Source organism: Daldinia loculata (genome assembly GCF_022478755.1).
Source record: "Daldinia loculata strain CBS 113971 unplaced genomic scaffold F4817scaffold_22, whole genome shotgun sequence".
NCBI lineage: Eukaryota > Fungi > Ascomycota > Sordariomycetes > Xylariales > Hypoxylaceae > Daldinia > Daldinia loculata.
In genome coordinates this window covers 72,604-92,040 of record NW_026054876.1, presented here as the reverse complement: position 1 = coordinate 92,040, position 19,437 = coordinate 72,604, and the positions used below count along the sequence as shown (strand labels likewise).

Genomic DNA, 19,437 nt, shown 5'->3' with positions numbered 1-19,437 from the left:
ATAGGGATATGCATTAGGTTGAGGAGATGATAAGATGAGATGTGACAGAATTCCCAGCTGAAGGCGAGAGCCTACTAGGGCTGATAGGAACCTATATTACTTGTTAGGTTTCCTACCTAAGATACAGTAAACTCGCTTCAAGTCGGGCATTTGATTGCTACCCGGTCTGGAACCCGGTCTTGAACTCGCTACCCGGCAGCTCGGCAGGTGAAGAACGGCGGGGCGGTTCAAGACAGCGCTACAGATGACCCTTTTACGTACAAAAAGATTTGTCCGTACATACATGACCCCTGTCCAGCTAGAGTCTTCCTACGGACATACGTACCTACACCTAAAGACATTGCAACCCATGAACCTGAAACACAGCCACCGCTGTTGTCTCAGACGCTGATGATTTTTCTTTTTTTCTTTTTCTCTGCAAACTAGGACACGTTGTTTTAGACATTCGAGGCTCTTTCGACTACGAGTTTTCCTCGGCATCCAACATGACATTGATGACGATGCGAAGGACATTCTTGCACAGCCACATCGTCCCGTCAGGGGCGGGCATATGCATATCTACAATCATCCTTGTCTGACGCCATCGCTTTTATTTTCCTGTTACCTACTTTTATGTTTGTCTAGTTCTGCCATCGTGTTTTAATCAGATCATGTACGTCCCTTGCGCTACGGATACATGCTGAGATCTTTGTATAGAGGATGAAAGATGATAGGTAGGTAGGTAGGTACCTACATGATTCTTTTACATCCATCCTAGATACCTATTATTGATGTTATCGTAGTGGAAATATATTATGTAAATCGCCTCCATAGTAGGTCGGTAGTTGCGAGCCTATCTACTACCTTGTTGAAGTCCATATCTCGATGTCTAGGTATATATTGCTAGTCGAGAAGCTGTCCTAGTTCATCGCATGGCTATTTTGCATCGTAACCGACCGTCCTGGTCGAGCTTGCACCGGAATCTTATCCTATCATACTTGAGTCGCAGATGATATTCAGAACCAGGTCCGAATTTCGGGTGGTTCGCTGTCCATGGTTCTGGTTCTTCAAGGCCCCCCGCCCATGCATGGCTTCCATGTCCCAAGGATGCTCCAAATTATGTTACGTATCATATTCCCAATTATTGCGTGAGCTCATAGTTTTGCCCTATGTAATCGAGTGGATAGGAAAGCTCACCTTCTTCCCCCTTTTGGTCAGTCTTGTTATTATAGTCGGGCGTCACTTGGGGTTTCTTCGAATATTTTTTAGTGCATAGCTCTATTAGTCGGGGTTATGACCAGCCTACCTAATCATTCAATTGCGGTTCATGGCTGAAAATCAGCCACCCCCCCAAAGCACTGGTGCCCAATACTCACATCCTGACCGGGAGCACTTACTGTCACCTTGCTTTAAGTCCGCGACCTAACACTTGTTGCCTCGTTTCCCTGTTGCCCTGTGCCCTAGGTGTAAGTAATTCTCCCAAATGATCGGACGAACTGGCTGTTCCGGCAAGAATCGTCACTGATTGGAGATAGATCGGGATTATAGGTTGAAGATGTGATGTATGATATCTAGTCACGGGCGAACCGGAAGTCAAATAGATTCCCAATGGCCTAAGGGTTACATACGTGTAGGTGCTTGCCTACATATCCCTATGTGACTTGCACACATAATACCCCGAAAGGCTGGCGGTCTCATAGCCATTGTACCCTCGTACAAGTGGCCGAGCCAATGTTCTGAGCTACCCCGCTTCTATGTGATATTGTTCTGACCCTCGGCGGGCTTTACTGAATTATACCAGTCTACACCAGCTTACACCGTGGATCAAGAGAAATTAGTACCAAAAGCACTCTCTGTACTTAGATTCTAACAGATATCCGCCAGTCGATACCATTACTGCATAGTTACATCCTTGTTTATTTGATTAGGTTTTGTGTCTGGTTCTGGAGTGGTGTGGCTAAGTCTTTCATTAGCTGTCAGGACAATGCTGCAGGACAGCCCGATCTCGTTCACCACCTTTTAACAGCCAACTCGCAAAACTACCGCCTCAGAGCAACTTTTCTTTTTAAGTCCCCAAGCAGCTCATCTGTGTGATCCCCTTCCTTCACGACAATGGAATTGTTCCCGTCGAAGCACTACCGTGTGAGCCTGATTCTTTGGAGACGTCAGAGGGTGATTATCGTCCCCCCCGCTTAAACAAACTCATTCAGCTCCTTTATCGTAGCTTGCCAACCGAAGCTGCTGGGGCGCGACTCTTCCGGCAAACTTCAACATGGAAGACTATCCGATGTCACCACTGCTGATGGCGCCCTACAAAAATGACGCCGACGTTACTAGCTTGGGTAAAATTAATTCATTTGCTATCACCTGCGAGTTTCTCGATTCTCTACGCACATCAGCAAACGTGTCGGGCGGTACGTATAAGTATACTGTTAGCAAGTCAGTTAAGATGATTAACAATTTAGCTAGGGGCGTTTGCTACTACTCCCAACTTACAGCATCTTCACAACTTCTCTATTCCTGCATTGCGATTCGACCGTCCGATGAACAATGCCTTACAGGCCTCTCCGCTTATGAATCCTAGTCTGATGGACAATTCGTCCAATAGTTGGGATAAAGAACAATGGCGCTTTCTTTGGTGGTTCGTCTGGAAAATTGACGGTTACTGTGAAAAGCTTCAAGAATGCTTTGAGCAAAACATACCGCCTGATTTAGAAGACTGGTTGACAAGACACAATAACTCGACAGAAATACGGAACGTCGGTCTACGAGGTCTTGGCGACATATTACAAGATATCATTCCTTCCGAATTTCACGAGATACTCCCTATTATGATTGTTCAACATGCGATTTTCCATTATACCTGCGAGACAAATTCTTTCGAGAGTGTCGAATCTGCGTTCACCGGTTGGAGAAATGGGATCCCTATAATAAAAACTCATCAATCAAGCCTTGATCTGGTATTTGAGCGGTTAAAGTCAGCAGATCGATCGTCTGGGAACGCTCAGCTCGCTCGACCTCACATTCAAACACCCCTTTTCGAGACAGGCAGTAAATTTACAAATCTTGATATTACCTGTTATCCGCAGTCTATTACCGACAGCTCTTTATATCCACCTAGACACCTAGTCTCCAGCCCCGACACAAATCCGTGGACCCTATCTGAGGATCAAAGCTTTGCTTCTGGTGCTGGTGATAGATACATGGCGGGCTACTCCTTGGATCATGTGTCGAAGTTCAACTATTACGAACCGTCAAGGACCGAGAATATCATACCTTATACTCCAGCAACGAATTTAAACAACCCCTTTTCTTCAAACGAGATCAATCACCCCGCATTTCAGAACCAGACCCCTCGACATGTCGGACAAGTATATGGGTTATCCCCATCGCCTGGCTATCCACCATATGAAACTGGGATGAGCTCAATGTCCCTCAGCCACTCTACGCCATTCACTATTTTTATGAAGTTTATAGATGGTAGGTATATTAACCCCGTGCGTTATGGATTGCGCCTTACATGATACCAGACTTTACAAACCAGGGTGGCTTGCCTCACCTTTTCTCTCAAGGGTCGATCCGCTGGAACAAACGACCATTAACTTCGAACGCTCTGGTTTCCGAAAAACAATTCTTCAAGAATGTTGATAGTTTATTCTTTGATCCACTAAGGAATCTCGTCTCGTATTCGTTACAGGATCCTATAATCCAAGCCATAATTTCGACTACGTCGTCACTGATATTACTTGGCGGGTTGCATTCGGTCCCAGACGTTGCGGATTATATGATCAGTCTAGGAACAGTAAGTGTATATGAACCTCACCTGATTATGATGACTGACAATCATTAGCATTTACTACCTAGCCCTGACCTGTGTCGCGAGTTTGCTCGGATAGTTCTGCAAACCTGTCCTGAGGCTGGTGCAACAAGTCCTCCTAATAGGTCCACTCGAGGTCGAGGTCAGAGCCGGAGTCGGGATCTCGAGGAGCGTATCGACGAAATAGTAAAGAACTACAGCGGAGCGTACCACCCGGCACATTTACTTCAGCCTCATAGCACTCACAGAAGTCATCGAACATTACAACCTCGACAACCTATCGCTACCTCGCGAGCCAGCAGCAGTCAGCCCACGCCATCTATCATTGATTCATCAGGAAGTAATATCCATAGCTTCGTGGATAACAGCATCGAAATATCCAACGTGTAGGAAGCCTATGTCCCCCTACTTTACGTATGCACATATCTAACCGGCTATAGGACCAGCAACACCACACCGTCTGTGACTAGCGCCGCACAATGCGAAGAGTGCGGCAAGACCTTCACTGGTAGACACGTCAGCTCACACTTGTCCCGTCATAAGCGACAGCACCGAACCGGCCATGTAACCATAGAGTGCCCTTACTGTGGCAAGGCCTTCCGTCATGTACGCACCGACAATATACGGACGCACTGCCGAAATGTCCACAGGCGCGAGCTCCCCGAAAATGGGAAAGAGTACTGGTCGCGGTTCACTGGTACGCAGCTCGGAGGTCAGAATAACTGACTTGTGGTTACTTCGAAGCCCATGTCTTATCGAATGCATATTTGCACATACAACCAACGGTCATCCATCACTTGCGTTATGCGTAAAAGACTGGATATAGTTTTGGCTCTCGTCTTTAGAGGGCCTTCATGCTGGACGACTATATACCTATCTCATGATCTCACGGATTTCACTATAAATACCCTCTCATACGATTTATGTTCATTTTCTATACTCTATTGAATTTCTGGGGCTGCATCCGCCCCTTTTTTAATTTTTCTGTTAGGCGTCTAAATAACATTTCTTGATCGAGATACGAATTAAGCTACAAAAGCAGACAGAACAGGACACACAGTACTGGATCTTAACTAAGAGTCAGAAGGTCTCGGTAAATAAGTTCTCGGAGTTGATTACTGGATAGGAAAATTCATGGAATATTTATAGTTTTTTATTTCATCTTGATATTGTTATCGTTAGGGGGTTACAGTTGGGCTCTGTATTTGAATTCGTATACCACATCTTTGACGTCAAATTTTTATTGTATATATCTCTATACTGGATGATCGAAATGGTCAGAATAGACTGTAAATAAGGGCAAACGGAACTATTATGCACTTGTAAACTATTATGCACTTGTATATTGCCGCTACGTCTTTCTCTATATAAAAAGCCTAAGTTTATTTTGCCGGGTTTAAAACTACGGCATGACAGCGCCACCGTACGACCTGGCTTACCTTTAATATTCGACATTTACGCTCCAAACGGAGGTACGTACGCTTTCTATATCCATATACCCATATACACATATACTAACTGTCCCGTCCCGACTACTATCTCACTTACTCCTCTTCTTCCTCCTCTTCCGCATCACTCTCCTCATTCTGCCGGAAAACCACCTTCTCGCAAAGCTGTAACGTCTTCCGCACGGGTAACCCAATCACATTATCAACTGAACCATCTACCTTCTCAATCAATAACGCTCCTGCTAAGCCCTGCACTGCGTAACCTCCAGCCTTATCAGCACCCTCCCGCGTCCGCACGTACGCTTCAATAACATCGTCAGGCAGCCCATCGTGCTCGCGACCAAAGAACACCTTCGTCTCCTCGACATGTGACGCTACCGCATACCCCGGGAACTGCGCATCCGACCGCGGCGCCACGCAACACACCGCCGTCAGAACCCGATGAGTTCTAGTATCCCGTAGATGACGTAGCATGCGGATGTGGGCGGCTTCGGAGCTGGGCTTTTCAAGGATATTCCCGTCCCTCGTCACGATAACCGTGTCTGCCGCAATCACTAAGTCGGGGTCTTTCCTGGCGCGCTGAGCATCTAAATCGACATCTGCCCGTGGATCGGAGGAAGTGGATTTAGGCGCGGGGGGAAGGGGCTCGGCTTGCTTCTCGGCGGCCTCGTCGATGAGCGCAGCATACACGTCTAGGGCCTTCTGCTGCGCGGTCGCGGAAACATAGGCGTAGGCGCCGAGTTCGGATTTAGATAAGTCCTCGGGCTTGGTGGAGGCGCGGATCTCGAGGTTCGGGAGGCCGAGCTGCGAGAGGAGGGTGCGGCGTCGGGGGGAGGCGGAGGCGAGGATTACGCGGTGCGTGCGCATGTACTTCAAAATAGGCAGGTCGAGCAGCGAGCCGGGAGGGGGCCGCCGGGGTTGCTGTTGTTGCCGGATCGGTAGGCCTTGGCCTTGTCCGTGTTCGAGAGCTGATGTCGCGTAGTCTGGGGGTGGGTCGGAGGGTGTAGATTCAGGGGGAGGTTGCTTCTTTTCATCCATTGCGGTAGAAAGGAGTGAGGGGAAAGGTACCTAGGTAAGTGAGGGGATTTGGGACAGGGAAGTAAGTATTTTTAAGGAAGACGGAGAGAATGGAGCGAAGTAGTCTGAACCGACACTTCCTTAACTTATGATGATCTATCTAAAGGAAAGTCCACAGGAAGTTACAGGAAGTTACAGGAAGTTACAGCAGTCGTGGTGGGGTCCACAATGCAGGTCCGGGGAAGCTTGCATCACAAGCTTATCTGGAGCAGCCAGGGGATGGTGTATCGTGGCTAAGCTGAGGCTGGAATTGGGGTTTAAGCTAAGATTTATTACGGAATAGGTCCCTTGAGATGGACAGGGGTCCCGTCATGTGTGGTGGGGCCAGTGTCACATGCACTTTCGTGAGATGACATGCCCTTTCTAGGAACTCAAAAGTTAGAATCTTATTCACTTAGATTCATCATATATCGCGACTTGTTTTACCATCGCGGCAATCCTAAACCTTCTCCCACCCCGAAAAGCGCTTTCCCGCTCCGATTATCTGGAAGATGTGCGCACCGGGGATACCTACTCTTAATAATCATAGGCTGTCACCTCATTCCTTCCAGCACCTGTCTCATGTCTTCCGATATTTGGTTTAGACATCCGCGTGTAGAGTTTGTCGGGACCGTTACCAGCTAAAACTATAATCATACCGAAAGGAAAACGGAAAATTATATATACCTACCTTACGTTATATGTTAAATCTTGTTTCGAACCTATCATCGTCACGTCTTTCGAGGAAGATGTCGGAGCCTCGTTCAAAATCTCCACAGGATGGCGAGCACGGCGGGTCTTCGACAGCGCACGACGACAAGCCGCGCCTGACAGAAGAGGAGAAGAAACAAAATCACATCGCATCCGGTAATTGATCAATCCTACTCATCCGAAATGCCCCGGACAGTCGCTGACAAGGACGATAGAACAGAAGCGTAGAGAAGCTATTCGAGCCGGCTTTGACCGGCTGTGCGAGCTCGTACCTGGTTTGCAAGGCCATGGACGCTCCGAGGGATACGTCTTGAAAGAAACAGTCAAGTACATGAGAGAGCAGCTAGTTAGGCGTCGCGAGCTAGTAGAAGCAGCAGAGACACGAGGGGTTGCCGTCCCAGAACGTCTAAAAGAGTAGGTCGCTATTTTCTTATGCTCCCTTGTACGGCATTGACCTGGGCACATTATGCTGACCAGTCTGGTTCTTACCCCAGACCGGTCAAGATTCTTGAGAAGTTGGAAACCCGGCAGAAAGAACAACAGGAAAAAGCGCGGCGAGAAGGAGTTGAAAAAGGCCCCGATCCAGATGACTACGAAAGTTAAGGAGCTGACGTCGGTATTTCTTCAGGCCGTAGCTTACGAAGCACGGAATCCATTCAGCACGGAGCAGCTAATTCGTAATTTTTATGGAGATTATGATCTTCATTATTGATAGGAGTCGGCTTTATTTTTGAGAATGGCAAATAACTCTTCCGGCAGCATGTCCTGCTTCTGGGACGTTTTTTCGCCGTCGCTACTCTCTAATCCTGACATGTCAACAGTGACAGTGCCATCTGGCACTTGCATTGAGCCGATGGTGACGATGACACCATAACCCTTAGACTTGGCCTCTCGTACTTTGAGTCCGAGGCTTCGCCGGCTATCGTCAACATCTACTGCGAGTTGAGAAGGGTTTACAACTGGACCATCGGCTGGCCCACGCCTTCCCATGAGGACATCTTGAGCCGTCTTGGCTAATTCTATCACCGGTTCAGTGTCATTGACGGTGACTATCATTACCTGCCTCGGATTTAACCAAAATGGCCACTTGCCATCGTAGTGTTCGATAAGCAGAGCTAGTAGTCTCTCTACCGAGCCCAGCACAGCTCTATGAATTAGAACAGGAGTTACAAGACCAGACTCCGTCAGCTTATCGGGGTCCGTTGTCACCTCTCCCCTTCGCTCAAAGTCGGGCGCTGGCGCTGAATAACCTAAATCAAACCGTTTTGGTAGCTGAAAGTCTAGCTGTATCGTAGCGGTTTGGTGTTCTTTGCCATCCGAATCTTTCAACACGATATCGATCTTGGGCCCGTAGAATGCGCCGTCACCTTCATTCACAGTCCATTCCTGGCCGGACGCGTCCAGTGCTCTCTTAAGAGCGTTCTCTGCGCTTTCCCATTCCTCGGCGGTTCCTATGTAATGATCCGCTGGACGTGTTGAAAGGGCCAATCGATATGGACCTAGTTTAAACGTCGAGTAGACGATGCGTACGAAGTCTAGTGTCTTCTTGATTTCCTCCTCAATTTGTATCGGCCGACAAAAGATGTGCCCATCATCTTGGTGAAAACGTCGCACTCGGGTAAGGCCACTCAGCGCCCCGGATACCTCGTTTCGATGTAGTGGAGAGAAGTCTGCATATCGAATAGGCAATTGTCGATAGCTCCGTAGCTGGGACGCAAAGATCAGGCAGTGGCCTGGGCAATTCATGGGTTTAAGGCCATATTCGTCCTCCTCGTCGCCAGGTTGGGAACTATCGCTTCGCAAGGGCGATGTACTCGTTACCGTATACATGTCGTCGCTATAATTCTCCAAATGACCTGATTTCCTCCACAAGGCTTTTTTGTAAATGGTCGGCGTAATAACCTCGTCGAATCCATATCGGACATACTGTTTCCGCAGAAACTCCACTAAACGATTGAAGACTCGTGCACCATTAGGCAGCAGTATGGGAGTGCCGGGACTATATATCGAGGTAGTGAAAAGTTCTTGTTGGATACCAAGTTGCCGGTGATCGGCGGGGGGTTTCGGTGGGAGACCTGAGGTCGCAGTCGTATGGGATGAACAATATCGGTGCCAGGGATACCTCAGGGAGGTTTCGCTACTACGTATTCGGATCGTACATGTTTGTGTATGAGGGTATATCCTCACTATCCTTCTCGCGAACATGCCGCCGATCGATGGGTCACTCTAGAATCATGACAACCATTTGAAGCTCACAAGCTGACTGTAAGAAAAATAGTCGATGTAAAAGAAATGATTGGCTCATGTTTGCGGATTGGAGAAACGACAGGGATCTTGAGCTTCTCTAGCTTGGCGCGCTAGTCTAATTTAGAGATTCACTGACAGGCGAACGTCAGCTGTATGAGGTACTGATATCATACGGCATATCGTCAGCCTAGTGAATGTACTCCATACAATACCATGATTAGCGTAATGTTTATTACTGGATATGGTACAAGATCCAATCAGACGTCGAGGCGCCAACCTCGTGACATCAAGTCATTCGCGAGTAAATGGCAAACCTACGAATTTTATCTGGTGCGCGGATGCCTCGATTAAACACGCAAAAACACGCATCTTCAAAACAAAAAATCCAAATTTCAAATTTCAAATTACGCCCATGTCCATCATTTTATGAGTCACTGTAAATGCGCGAACACTTGCCCAGCAGACCTGACACTGCCGTCTCATACTATCTTCATACCATCTTCATATTATCTTGGCACTGATATATAAATATATATATAATAGTCGCGTCTGCCTTGTCTCGAACTTGAATAATATTTGATATCGCACTTAGTACGAACTTTATTCAAAGATTTAATACTTTCGTTTTGCGGAAGTTGAACTGGGCCTTGTTTAGCTTTCAAAAGAAGCAAGTTCGCGGATACTATGATAGCCTGAGCTGACTTTGACCAAAACCAGTCTTAATATAGTATGGCGCGAACTCGCAGAAGCAACCTCTCCGTGGAAGATTCCTGGCGCATGGTAGACGGAGGTGAAAATGATAGTTTTGATACCACTATTATTCAGGATCCCTTCGAGGGCGACCCTATCATATTCAGCAGCCAGTCTCAACCATCTCAACAGTCTCAGCTGACCTCGTCATCCCAAGCCCAAAGTGTGGCATCCCAAGACAGTATTCGTGACTTTGCCAATAATGCGGATGAAGACCGGGTCATATTACGAGCTCCCTTTCAGCCCTCACTCGCTTCCACCAGACATACCTCTATGGATAAGGATCGAACGCCCGTTCCTGAATTCTTTATGCCTACGGTTGAAGTTAACAGCGAACAAGGCAGTAGTCGCCGTTCATCAAGATCTACCAATCCCATTATGAACGAGTCGCGCTTTGTCAAAAGAAGAGGCAACCGTCGAGACAGTGATTCAACTGCGCGGCAATCTCAATACCAGCAAGATGAATTGCCTCCAAGACCTTCACTTGCGGAGAGATTTACCAGTTCTGTTCCCGGCTTTCTATTCGATCTTGCTTCTTGGAATATAGGTATCCTTCGCATGGCTCTCCGATTCGCACAGTGGCCACTGGCCATTCTCCTCGCCATTTACCTGATTATTGGCGCATTCATAATGGCTAAGGACATGATTATCAGCTCGGTTTCAGCGCCTCTTGCACCTATATGTTGGATACCAGGCGTATCTCTGGTTAACCTTCCGTTCTGCCCGAAAGATTCACGCTCAGGGGTACGCGACGGTTCGTCGGTGGTTGAATTTGACGAGCTCATGAACGTGCAAGCCCAATTTGAGAAGGTGCTAGAAGAATCGGCACAGGGCGTCTCATTGCCGATGGATATGAAGCGATCAGAAGCCTCCGTCCGAGACCTACGTACGATGGTCAAATATAGCGAGTTGCCAACTCGCGCCGAGCTAGTCCACGAATTTGATACTTACATTGACATCGTCCGGACTAGCGCCAACGACTTGCAAATGTTCAACACCCATGTCGGCGGTGCAGTCGATAGCATTATCAGCATTAACCGATGGACAACACGATACATCGACTCAATCGCCATGAACCGCGAGGCTCATAACAATATACTATCGCGCTTTAGCGACTGGATTTTCTCTCCTTTCCAGGTGTCAGTATTCGACGAGCGTGCACTCTTAGAAAAATACATCGAACACACAGCTTTAGTATCGGACAAGATTGCGAACCTCATTGTGGAGGCACAGGCAATACTGCGTCTACTCGGCGAAGCAGAGAATTCACTACAGCTTATCAATGAGCATGTCGTGCGTACAAGTAACGTGATGAAAGAGAAGCATAATGAGGTGTTTTGGAACATATGGACGTTGGTGGGGGCTAATACCCGTCGCCTCCACAACATAAGAGTACAGCTTGGCCTGCTGCAACAAGTTAACACGCAGCGAAACTCGGCAGTTCAGCGGCTGGATAGCTTAGTCCATGACTTGTACGATATCCAAACCAAGCTAGGCGACCTGAGAGATAGAGTCGCTGCTCCAGAACTACTGGCAGACTCGACAACCATACCTCTGGCAGTACACATCGAGACTATCAACGCTGGAGTCGAGAGGCTCGAGACCGCGCGGAGTCGTATCCGAGCCGAAGAGAATGAACGACTTCGACAAGCGCTACAGAGATCAAGGGAGGACGACCACTTAATTGACGGCTAAAATAATTGACAAGCACATTCATTCATTGTTAGGATGTGAGGATTATGGGCATCACAAACTTGGACTTCAAGCGATGGGAGTTCAGGAATAAGTATATATAGGAATGAGGGGATACGGATGCTGGATCAATGTATAGCGGTACATTCTCGGATTGCGAGGTGCGATGGGTCTCAGGCATTAGGCTAAAGAAGACTGTGAATACTAAAATGTATTTGTTATTCAAATCGAGGCCCATGAAATAAATCCTTTGAGCACATGACTTATTGTATTGCTTCGATAGCATAGCAATGGCAATAGTGAATAGCGAAGTTTAGAGTGAGATCTAATAGGATCGATTAAAAGACAGGGGTTGGTAAAAAGGGGTAAAAGAGTAAATAAGTGTAAAAGCACCCCAACACATACTGGAAGCTAAGGGGGAGACCTATAATTGGTATGTCGATAATCTGCACATGTATTTTAGTTTAAATTGGGGAAAAAATATAAGTATTCTTCGTAACCTTGAATATCGATGCGGCTACGAAGTAAATACCTCCATGTTGCTCTTGTACGACTTACTCGGTTTCTTCACGAGCCTTGGCTAGATGCTGAATACATGTCTTAGCGGGGCCCAAATTTGGCGCGCACGAACCTTTTGGCGTGTCTTGCATAGGTACCATCCACACAATGACTTCTTATGTTCATTCCGGCGTACAACAATCATGTCTTTGTATCTAATTGGCTTAGACTATCTATTTAAATCTATTCTCAAAGAGGGATGTACTGGCATCTAGTAATTCATTCCCGTCAAATTCAATCATGCCAGAACAACGGCCAACTAGATTCCTAGATCCTCAACCCACCAACGCGTCGGCACAGGTAGATCAAAGTCGCACGAAAAATCCATCAACAGTGCCTTCAAACGACAAGGCTGGAAACAGTGGATGTGGCTACTATAGCTACTGGTACCGTTCGGACAGCGCCTCTAAAAAGGATAAGAAAGGGATGGACTTAAATGTCTCGAGTAACCGCGGCGGCGGTGGATAGTAGAGCAATGCTATTATCAACTTGGAAGGCAAGAGATAGTGATATCTTAAGTAATCAGTCGTTTGCTTTGAGATGGTTAGTCTTGCAAGATGCCGTTGATGCCAGAATCATTGGAAAAGGGGTAGCTGGGGAGTAATGTCAACGAGATTCTATTCCGTAAAATAGCTCGTAGCCATTGGGAATCACCACAGGGGGTTATGGGAACGATCACTGAGTTAATTCAATACCGCCGAATATTTACTTAAACTCTGTGTACTTGGGATGTTTGATGGTTGGCATTCTAGGTAGATGAGGTATCTAGAACAAACGATTTTTTTCAGTATGAATAGCCATAGGCTCCCGTAGTTAGCTTAGAGTTCCTCGCGTAACAGCGAAGTTGTTTCCATGCTTCTTGCTCCACCTCGTGATAGATGACGTGATATTTTGCGTCTTTAGTACCTAATGCTTACTTAGTACTTTTCTAGGTACAATGGGAAGATTATCTGAAGATGTGAGTAAGAAATAAGAATATAACTATGATTGAATCACGAGGATTTGTGTTCCTAACTAATAACGGACTACTGATAGGCCCAGTAGCGAACATTAAAACCAAATAGGCCGTGATTTAAGCGTAAATTAGCCAATGACATATAACACCTAGATATATTCTGGATGACACGGAGTAACTTATAGGCTTTTATATCATACACAATACTTCAATTAATACTGTGACTATTGTTCCATTTATGGAAAGTAATACCTTTGGTGTTTGTTTAATAGTTTCCTCGGTTTATTAGACTAGGGACTCATTGATTTAGGGCCTAGGCTGTCACCAGATGGGCACGTCGTCACGCGTCAAGTATAAGTGATGTAACATTTTGATTAAACTATAGAGCGCTAATTCGGATTATTGGGGACCTGGTTCTAGCTGGGAAGTAAATGAAATCCTAAGAAAGAAATATAAAAAGAGCTTCCACCTGAGGGTAGCTCATGTTTTCCTCTTCATCGACAACACCTTCCACCTCTCCACCATTTGCAGTCGGCATCATACATTTCCTCTAACCCTAACCACTCTACAACCAATCAAGAACAACGGAAACTATGTCCGATAAAGATCCAGGCTGGGTTTCCCGCACCCTTGGACGCTTATTTGGAACTGCCGAGAAGTCATCGCCTTCAAAGCATTCCTCGCATAGCAAGCCAGATGCCGCTGGGGGGCTACCGGCAGGGAACATGTGGGGGCCCCCGGCCACAGGACCATACCACTGCGACTTCTGGGCTGAAGATAAAGAACAAAAGCATGTAAAGCTGGGCGAACCGTTCTCTCTGACTATCAGGCGGGGAATATATCGCCAGCGCCATAAAAGCAAACCGGTCACAATCGAGGTGACCAAAGTAGAGCAGCATGGTCGCTATCCCGTTGAAAATCACTATATCAGTGATCCAGGACATTTTCTACAAGGAGAGAAAGTACGGTATTGGGACCGAGAGCAGCTTAGCCTAACATTTGATAATCTTCGAATATCAGTGAAAGGCCAGTTTCTCATCGAGGCGACCATCTGGGAGACGCAAAAATGGGCCACTGGCCTTGATAAAGTCTATTTTGGAACTTACTACGTGACGTGAGCTTGGTATTTTAGAGGATAGATTGAGATAAAGGGGGACTAAGAAATATTTGAAATAGCGAGGCACTGCCGTAATGAGTATTTATTGATCTTGGATCTCATCTATTATATCGTTGTATTTGCATTAAGAAATGTCTAAGCTGATTAGGTAAAGAGTGAAACTGAGCAAAGACCGGACGTAAATTAACCAAGCCTTTAACGTCATATAGTTCGAACTTCAATGTCAATGGAAGCTAAACCTAGGGAGTAGATAAACGACCCCTAATTTTTAAGTTCACTTCTCCAATATCGGACTTACCCTTCTACCTTCTTTCTGACTCGTATTGCGACATAGCCGGAGAATGCCTCGCAATCTAAAATGAGTTTGTAAGCGCGATTAGATGCGTTGATTCTAATTCGATAACTCAATCCCTTTCGGCACTTCGCGTTTGAAATTGGGGCTAAGAGCCGGATATTTACGGAAGACTTACGTATGTCATGTAACAGCAGGTGATTATGCTTAAAGTTCTCAAAAGAGCACTGAGTTAAGCATTGAAAGTATAGAATATACTACTTATTTCTAGCGTATATTTACTATTTTTATTATCCTCCCCATTGCCTCTTATACCTACCTATATAAAATCACGCAAGATAGGGATCCATGGCAATGGCTGCTACTGTCGATGCATCAGCTTTCGAGAGAAATAGGGGGTGGTACCAGACCGACTTGATCGAAGTCAATGAACCTTTTTACCAACTCCTCGAGCAGTACTCCAAGATACCTGGTTCTGACATTATCGATCACGTAAAAAATATAGTAGGTATCAAGCATGAAATCTTTCTGTAGCGAACTAATCAAGTCTTAGCGTGATAGAGCTTTTGAATCCAGTCCTTATCCATGCATTGGCCTCTTCCGGTTTACTAACCTCACTTTGATCACTCACCCTCTCTATGACAAGACCGTAAGCCTTCTCAAATCGGAATCGGCAGATACCGCCTACTTGGATATAGGTTGCTGTTTCGGACAGGATTTACGCCAGTTGGTTTTCGATGGAGTTCCTTCTGAACGTCTTGTAGGCCTCGACATCGAAAGGCCCCTACTGGAACTCGGATATGATCTTTTTCTCGATCGGGAGACACTTAAATCACAATTTGTGATTGCGGATGTCTTGGAAGCGCAAGGAAAGGCATGGGAAAGTCTTGAGGAGCGTGGATTTGATGTGATACACTGCAGCGCTGTCTTCCACCTCTTCACTCTGGACCAGCAGATAACAGCAGCAAAGCACATTGCAAGACTAGCCAAAAAGAGAGGAATAATCATAGGCAGGCAGATGGGAAGTGTTAAGCCTGGTGATGTCCCTGCGCGTACAAAAGGGACCTTCTGTTATAGGCATGACGTAGGTACGTTTGATGCGATGTGGAAAAAGGTAGGAGAAGCCACGCAAACGCGATGGAATGTTGAGGGGATTATGGATATGGTTAACATCAGTCCTAATCATTACCTCGAAGGCGAGGATAGTCGCCGTCTACTCTTTACTGTTACTAGAATAGAGTAATTTTATAGGGTGGATCAATAATTCGAAGTGGGCAAAGCATGGAGTGCTGTTCTGCAGCTGCTTATCGACGAAACAGGTATTGGATATTGATGGGCTTGGATAAGGCTGTTCTCAAGGTGGAATATGGAATATCTTTCGAAGACATGCACGACTAATGAAATACGTAGCACTGCCGGACTTTGAGGGGGCGGATTAAAGGGGCGGATTGCAGTGGCTAAGGCTAGCAGCTACCTAATGCTATCCACTATGTCAGGTACCTAGGTACATATTTCTCTGCAAGTTGTAAAATGCCCAAGGCTTAGAGTTCAGCACTGCCCCCATTCTTTTACACTATTATATGTATAAGTTGACCTAGACAACTAACCTGGAATAATCTTGAACAAGTCACTCTTTTTCGACCATTTACTTTTATAAGTACCTCCTAAGCCATGGGGTCTTTCGAATTAAAACCTACGATATCAGAGAAGTGCACGTGCCACTCTATCGTGCCTGTTACTACATGGGGGGAAGGTAAACGGTCTGAGAATATCATTAAGACCAGAGATTTAATTCCTCTTCAAACCGAAACGACGAAATGGCCATTTGACCCCGGAGATGATATTGTTTTCATGTATGACATAACTGGATTCAATGGTATAATTCTATTTTAATTCGTCATTTTAGGGTTGCCAAGGCCAATGAAGTTCGCAGCTGTGTGGTTTGCCGCGAAATATTTATCGACAAGTTCCGCATGCCACAATTCTGGTGGACAGACACATATAAAAGAATGAATGGATATTTCGGATCAGAATTCAAGAGAAATTCAGATGGAGCCATTGAAACCTACTGTGAGTACCTAATCTGGCAGCTATTTCAACTACAACGAACTGATCGATAAAGCAACATGGTCTCGTGCTCTGATAAAACACTCCGAAGCATTGCATAAATCGGAAACTCGCCACGAGCTTCAATATCGATGGCTTAAATTCAACTTATTCACAAGATGGTTTATGAAGGGGAAGGTGATCATTATTGCCTTTGACCCAGTTGAAATGATGCAAGAAAGACTACGTGAGCTATTTTTGGGCCATCTAGATAAAGAAGAGTTGCAGGACCCTTACTGGCCTTATAAACACATCCTAGAAGAGCTTGTGTCTTTACAAGGATCAGCTATTTGGAGCCTTCGGGGTCTCATAAGAACTATAGAACTCTCGCCAACAAGGGACCCTAGAACTCTTCGAGAAAAACCGAAGTACAATTATTCAAGGATGCACGACATAGCTCGTCATGCTATCCATGTATCAGAAACCTTGGATCTGGCTGTCAAACTCTCCGAGGATCTCATTCAGGAGCACCAAAAGTTGATTACATCATCTTCAGATGCGAAGCCTAGACTTGAGACCGACAGAACAAAATCCCTCAAGCAGGTATATTCAAATACACATTCACGCCTCGTGTTTTTCAGCCATGCACTTTTCAGCCTCCGCTGTCGCTCCTCTTCGAATCACCAACGACTCAGTAATGAAATCCAGCTGAGGTTTCATACCGATTCTCAATACGACTCGCAAGTATCGGTGGAGATCAGCCATTCCGCCAAATCAGATGGTGCCTCTATGAGATGGATCGCCATCGTCAGCCTCATATTCCTCCCGGCGAACCTCGTGTCTTCAGTCTTCAGTACGACATTTTTCGAAACAACAGATGGAATGATCTCGGTTACAAATGACTTTTGGATATATTGGGTTGCCTTAGTTGCCGTTACCGTAATGACCTTGGCGCTCTGGTTTGGTTTGTCACAGTTTAATATCCAAGTAGGGGGTATACCATTTAGAAGGTTTACCGCGTGGCAGAAAACGGAGAGGTCGCTGGAAGATTCTACCCAATGCGTTGTATAGAAGGCACGTCTAGAGTGAGCGACCAACAAGTAAATCGTGGATACGCCCAATTATAGCGAGTATGGTAGCTCGGGGAATATATTTCAGGGAAACGTCGTGTGCGGGACGATTACTTAGTAAAGACGGCTTTTAGTAGAGATTTCAGTATCTAGTTCGGAATAGTTGCATAGCTTTCAGATTTTATAGATTTTATACATCATGTTCAATGTGGTTTTAATTATGATATTAATAGGTACCCATGGGAAGTGGTTATTGCTTGCCGTCTTCGCTCCTATTTTAAGTCGTTTTCACTTGTGAGCTTCGTACATTTACCATGTTCGAAATCATACTTCTTTTCTATCAAATTTTAACACACAAGATCTTTATAGATATTATTAAACCAAGGGTCAACTCATTATTTTAATTAATAAATTCAATTCTTATTTTGAGCAAACTATAAGGTGATTTACAGCACACATTGTTCCAGCTTCTTTCAATGTGTTGTTTTAATGAAAACACAAGGTTTTAACGCAGTTCACATCTAAACAATGGCTTTATACCAAATTATTAAAAAGAATATGTTGTAGCACTGAAAAGATATAAATAATACCATCAACTAACTCAGTTATGCCTAATAAACACAGCAGTTTCATTCATTTAAGATTGTAACTCCTTATTAAAGCAAATAGTAACAATTTACAGTTCTTAAATAAATAGCTTTATTACTACGAACAACATCCCCTAACTTACCAACCTTAAACCTCCAAAACGAAACAGCAGATAAAATGCCATTTAAATTTACCACCTCTTTTAAAGCACCCGGATACGTGGAGAATCCCTGGATTTCGGAGCAAACCAACCCCAAAGACATAATAGAAATAATCCCATTTGTAGCCAAATGTAACTCTAGGTTCTGGATCGAAGATGATAAAGATTTATCTATTCAGCAAGGAAAGCCATTCTCCCTGACAGTCAAACGAGACGTTGCTCCACGGCTGCCAATATATGATCATATCAAGATCGGCGCGTATCCAGTGGTCTTGGAGGAGTCAAATGTTGGATCAACACATTTCGCCGGCGCTCCGTATGCCTTGTCCAGAGGAAAAAGCGTTGTATTTTGGAAGGGTAAGTGCTCTCTAACATGCGATAACCTTTCCATCAAAACACCTGGAGATTTTCGCATCAGAGTAACTATTTGGGAGTGGGAAGATGAGATGGGAGGCGGCAAAATAATTGCCGACTTTTATAGCGAAATCATCCATATACTATAAGATTGATAGGGGTTGTCAAACACGATTGGGAGTAGGGGATTAAAAGTTAGTTGTTTTAAGTTGCTTTAGATTGCTTTAGATTGCTTTATTGCCAAGGGCGCGTAATCAACATTCTTTTTGATAATGATAATTCTAAATAAAATAAAATATTTATAATTTTGTTAAATACTTTCTTCGTAATTACTGCTGCTGAAAAGGGGTTTGAAAAAAGACAAACTTGGTAAAGAAGAACGTAATGCAGCGGAATTATCTTCCCGCACATCTTTTATTAAAGAAAACAAAGTGTCGTTTGTCAAGTAAAAGGATATGTATAGCAATTGACTGGCCATAGATCGTACATTTCTTCATCCGACTGAGAGCATGGGAATAATAATTCGGATTTTTTTTCTACAGGCTGATACTATTAAGAGACTTGTCATTGATAATACTGCGGGAAACTATTGCCTTG

At 45.2% G+C, this 19,437-nt stretch overlaps 6 protein-coding genes across 6 annotated transcripts; 5 read left to right on the top strand and 1 right to left on the bottom strand.

Moving 5' to 3' along the window:
- Positions 1-2,251: 2,251 nt before the first annotated feature.
- F4817DRAFT_365122 (uncharacterized protein) lies at positions 2,252-4,951 on the top strand (the record flags this gene model as incomplete). Its single annotated transcript, XM_049306828.1, has 5 exons — positions 2,252-2,393; positions 2,449-3,459; positions 3,510-3,781; positions 3,830-4,182; positions 4,237-4,951. 5 exons carry the CDS (start codon positions 2,252-2,254, stop codon positions 4,520-4,522), a joined length of 2,064 nt encoding a protein of 687 aa, XP_049159371.1. The 3' UTR covers positions 4,523-4,951.
- A 389-nt stretch (positions 4,952-5,340) lies between these two features.
- Positions 5,341-9,216, bottom strand: F4817DRAFT_358473 (threonyl-tRNA synthetase-like protein; the record flags this gene model as incomplete). The annotated part of the gene is made up of 5 exons (XM_049306031.1): positions 5,341-5,815; positions 5,933-6,270; position 6,836; positions 7,760-9,086; positions 9,171-9,216. The coding sequence occupies 5 exons, from the start codon at positions 9,214-9,216 to the stop codon at positions 5,341-5,343; spliced, it is 2,187 nt and encodes a 728-aa protein (XP_049159370.1).
- A 286-nt stretch (positions 9,217-9,502) lies between these two features.
- Positions 9,503-11,962, top strand: F4817DRAFT_336407 (uncharacterized protein). The gene has a single exon (XM_049303153.1). It carries the CDS (start codon positions 9,988-9,990, stop codon positions 11,701-11,703), a length of 1,716 nt encoding a protein of 571 aa, XP_049159369.1. The 5' UTR covers positions 9,503-9,987; the 3' UTR covers positions 11,704-11,962.
- Positions 11,963-13,806: 1,844 nt separating this feature from the next.
- Positions 13,807-14,331, top strand: F4817DRAFT_315498 (uncharacterized protein; the record flags this gene model as incomplete). Its single annotated transcript, XM_049300549.1, has 1 exon — positions 13,807-14,331. One exon carries the CDS (start codon positions 13,807-13,809, stop codon positions 14,329-14,331), a length of 525 nt encoding a protein of 174 aa, XP_049159368.1.
- Positions 14,332-14,846: 515 nt separating this feature from the next.
- On the top strand, positions 14,847-16,161 carry F4817DRAFT_96994 (uncharacterized protein). The gene is made up of 2 exons (XM_049308103.1): positions 14,847-15,126; positions 15,176-16,161. Exons 1-2 carry the CDS (start codon positions 14,971-14,973, stop codon positions 15,863-15,865), a joined length of 846 nt encoding a protein of 281 aa, XP_049159367.1. The 5' UTR covers positions 14,847-14,970; the 3' UTR covers positions 15,866-16,161.
- Positions 16,162-16,173: 12 nt separating this feature from the next.
- F4817DRAFT_336402 (uncharacterized protein) lies at positions 16,174-17,976 on the top strand. Its single transcript, XM_049303152.1, has 3 exons — positions 16,174-16,475; positions 16,529-16,692; positions 16,745-17,976. The coding sequence occupies exons 1-3, from the start codon at positions 16,294-16,296 to the stop codon at positions 17,737-17,739; spliced, it is 1,341 nt and encodes a 446-aa protein (XP_049159366.1). The 5' UTR covers positions 16,174-16,293; the 3' UTR covers positions 17,740-17,976.
- The last annotated feature ends 1,461 nt before the right edge of the window (positions 17,977-19,437 follow it).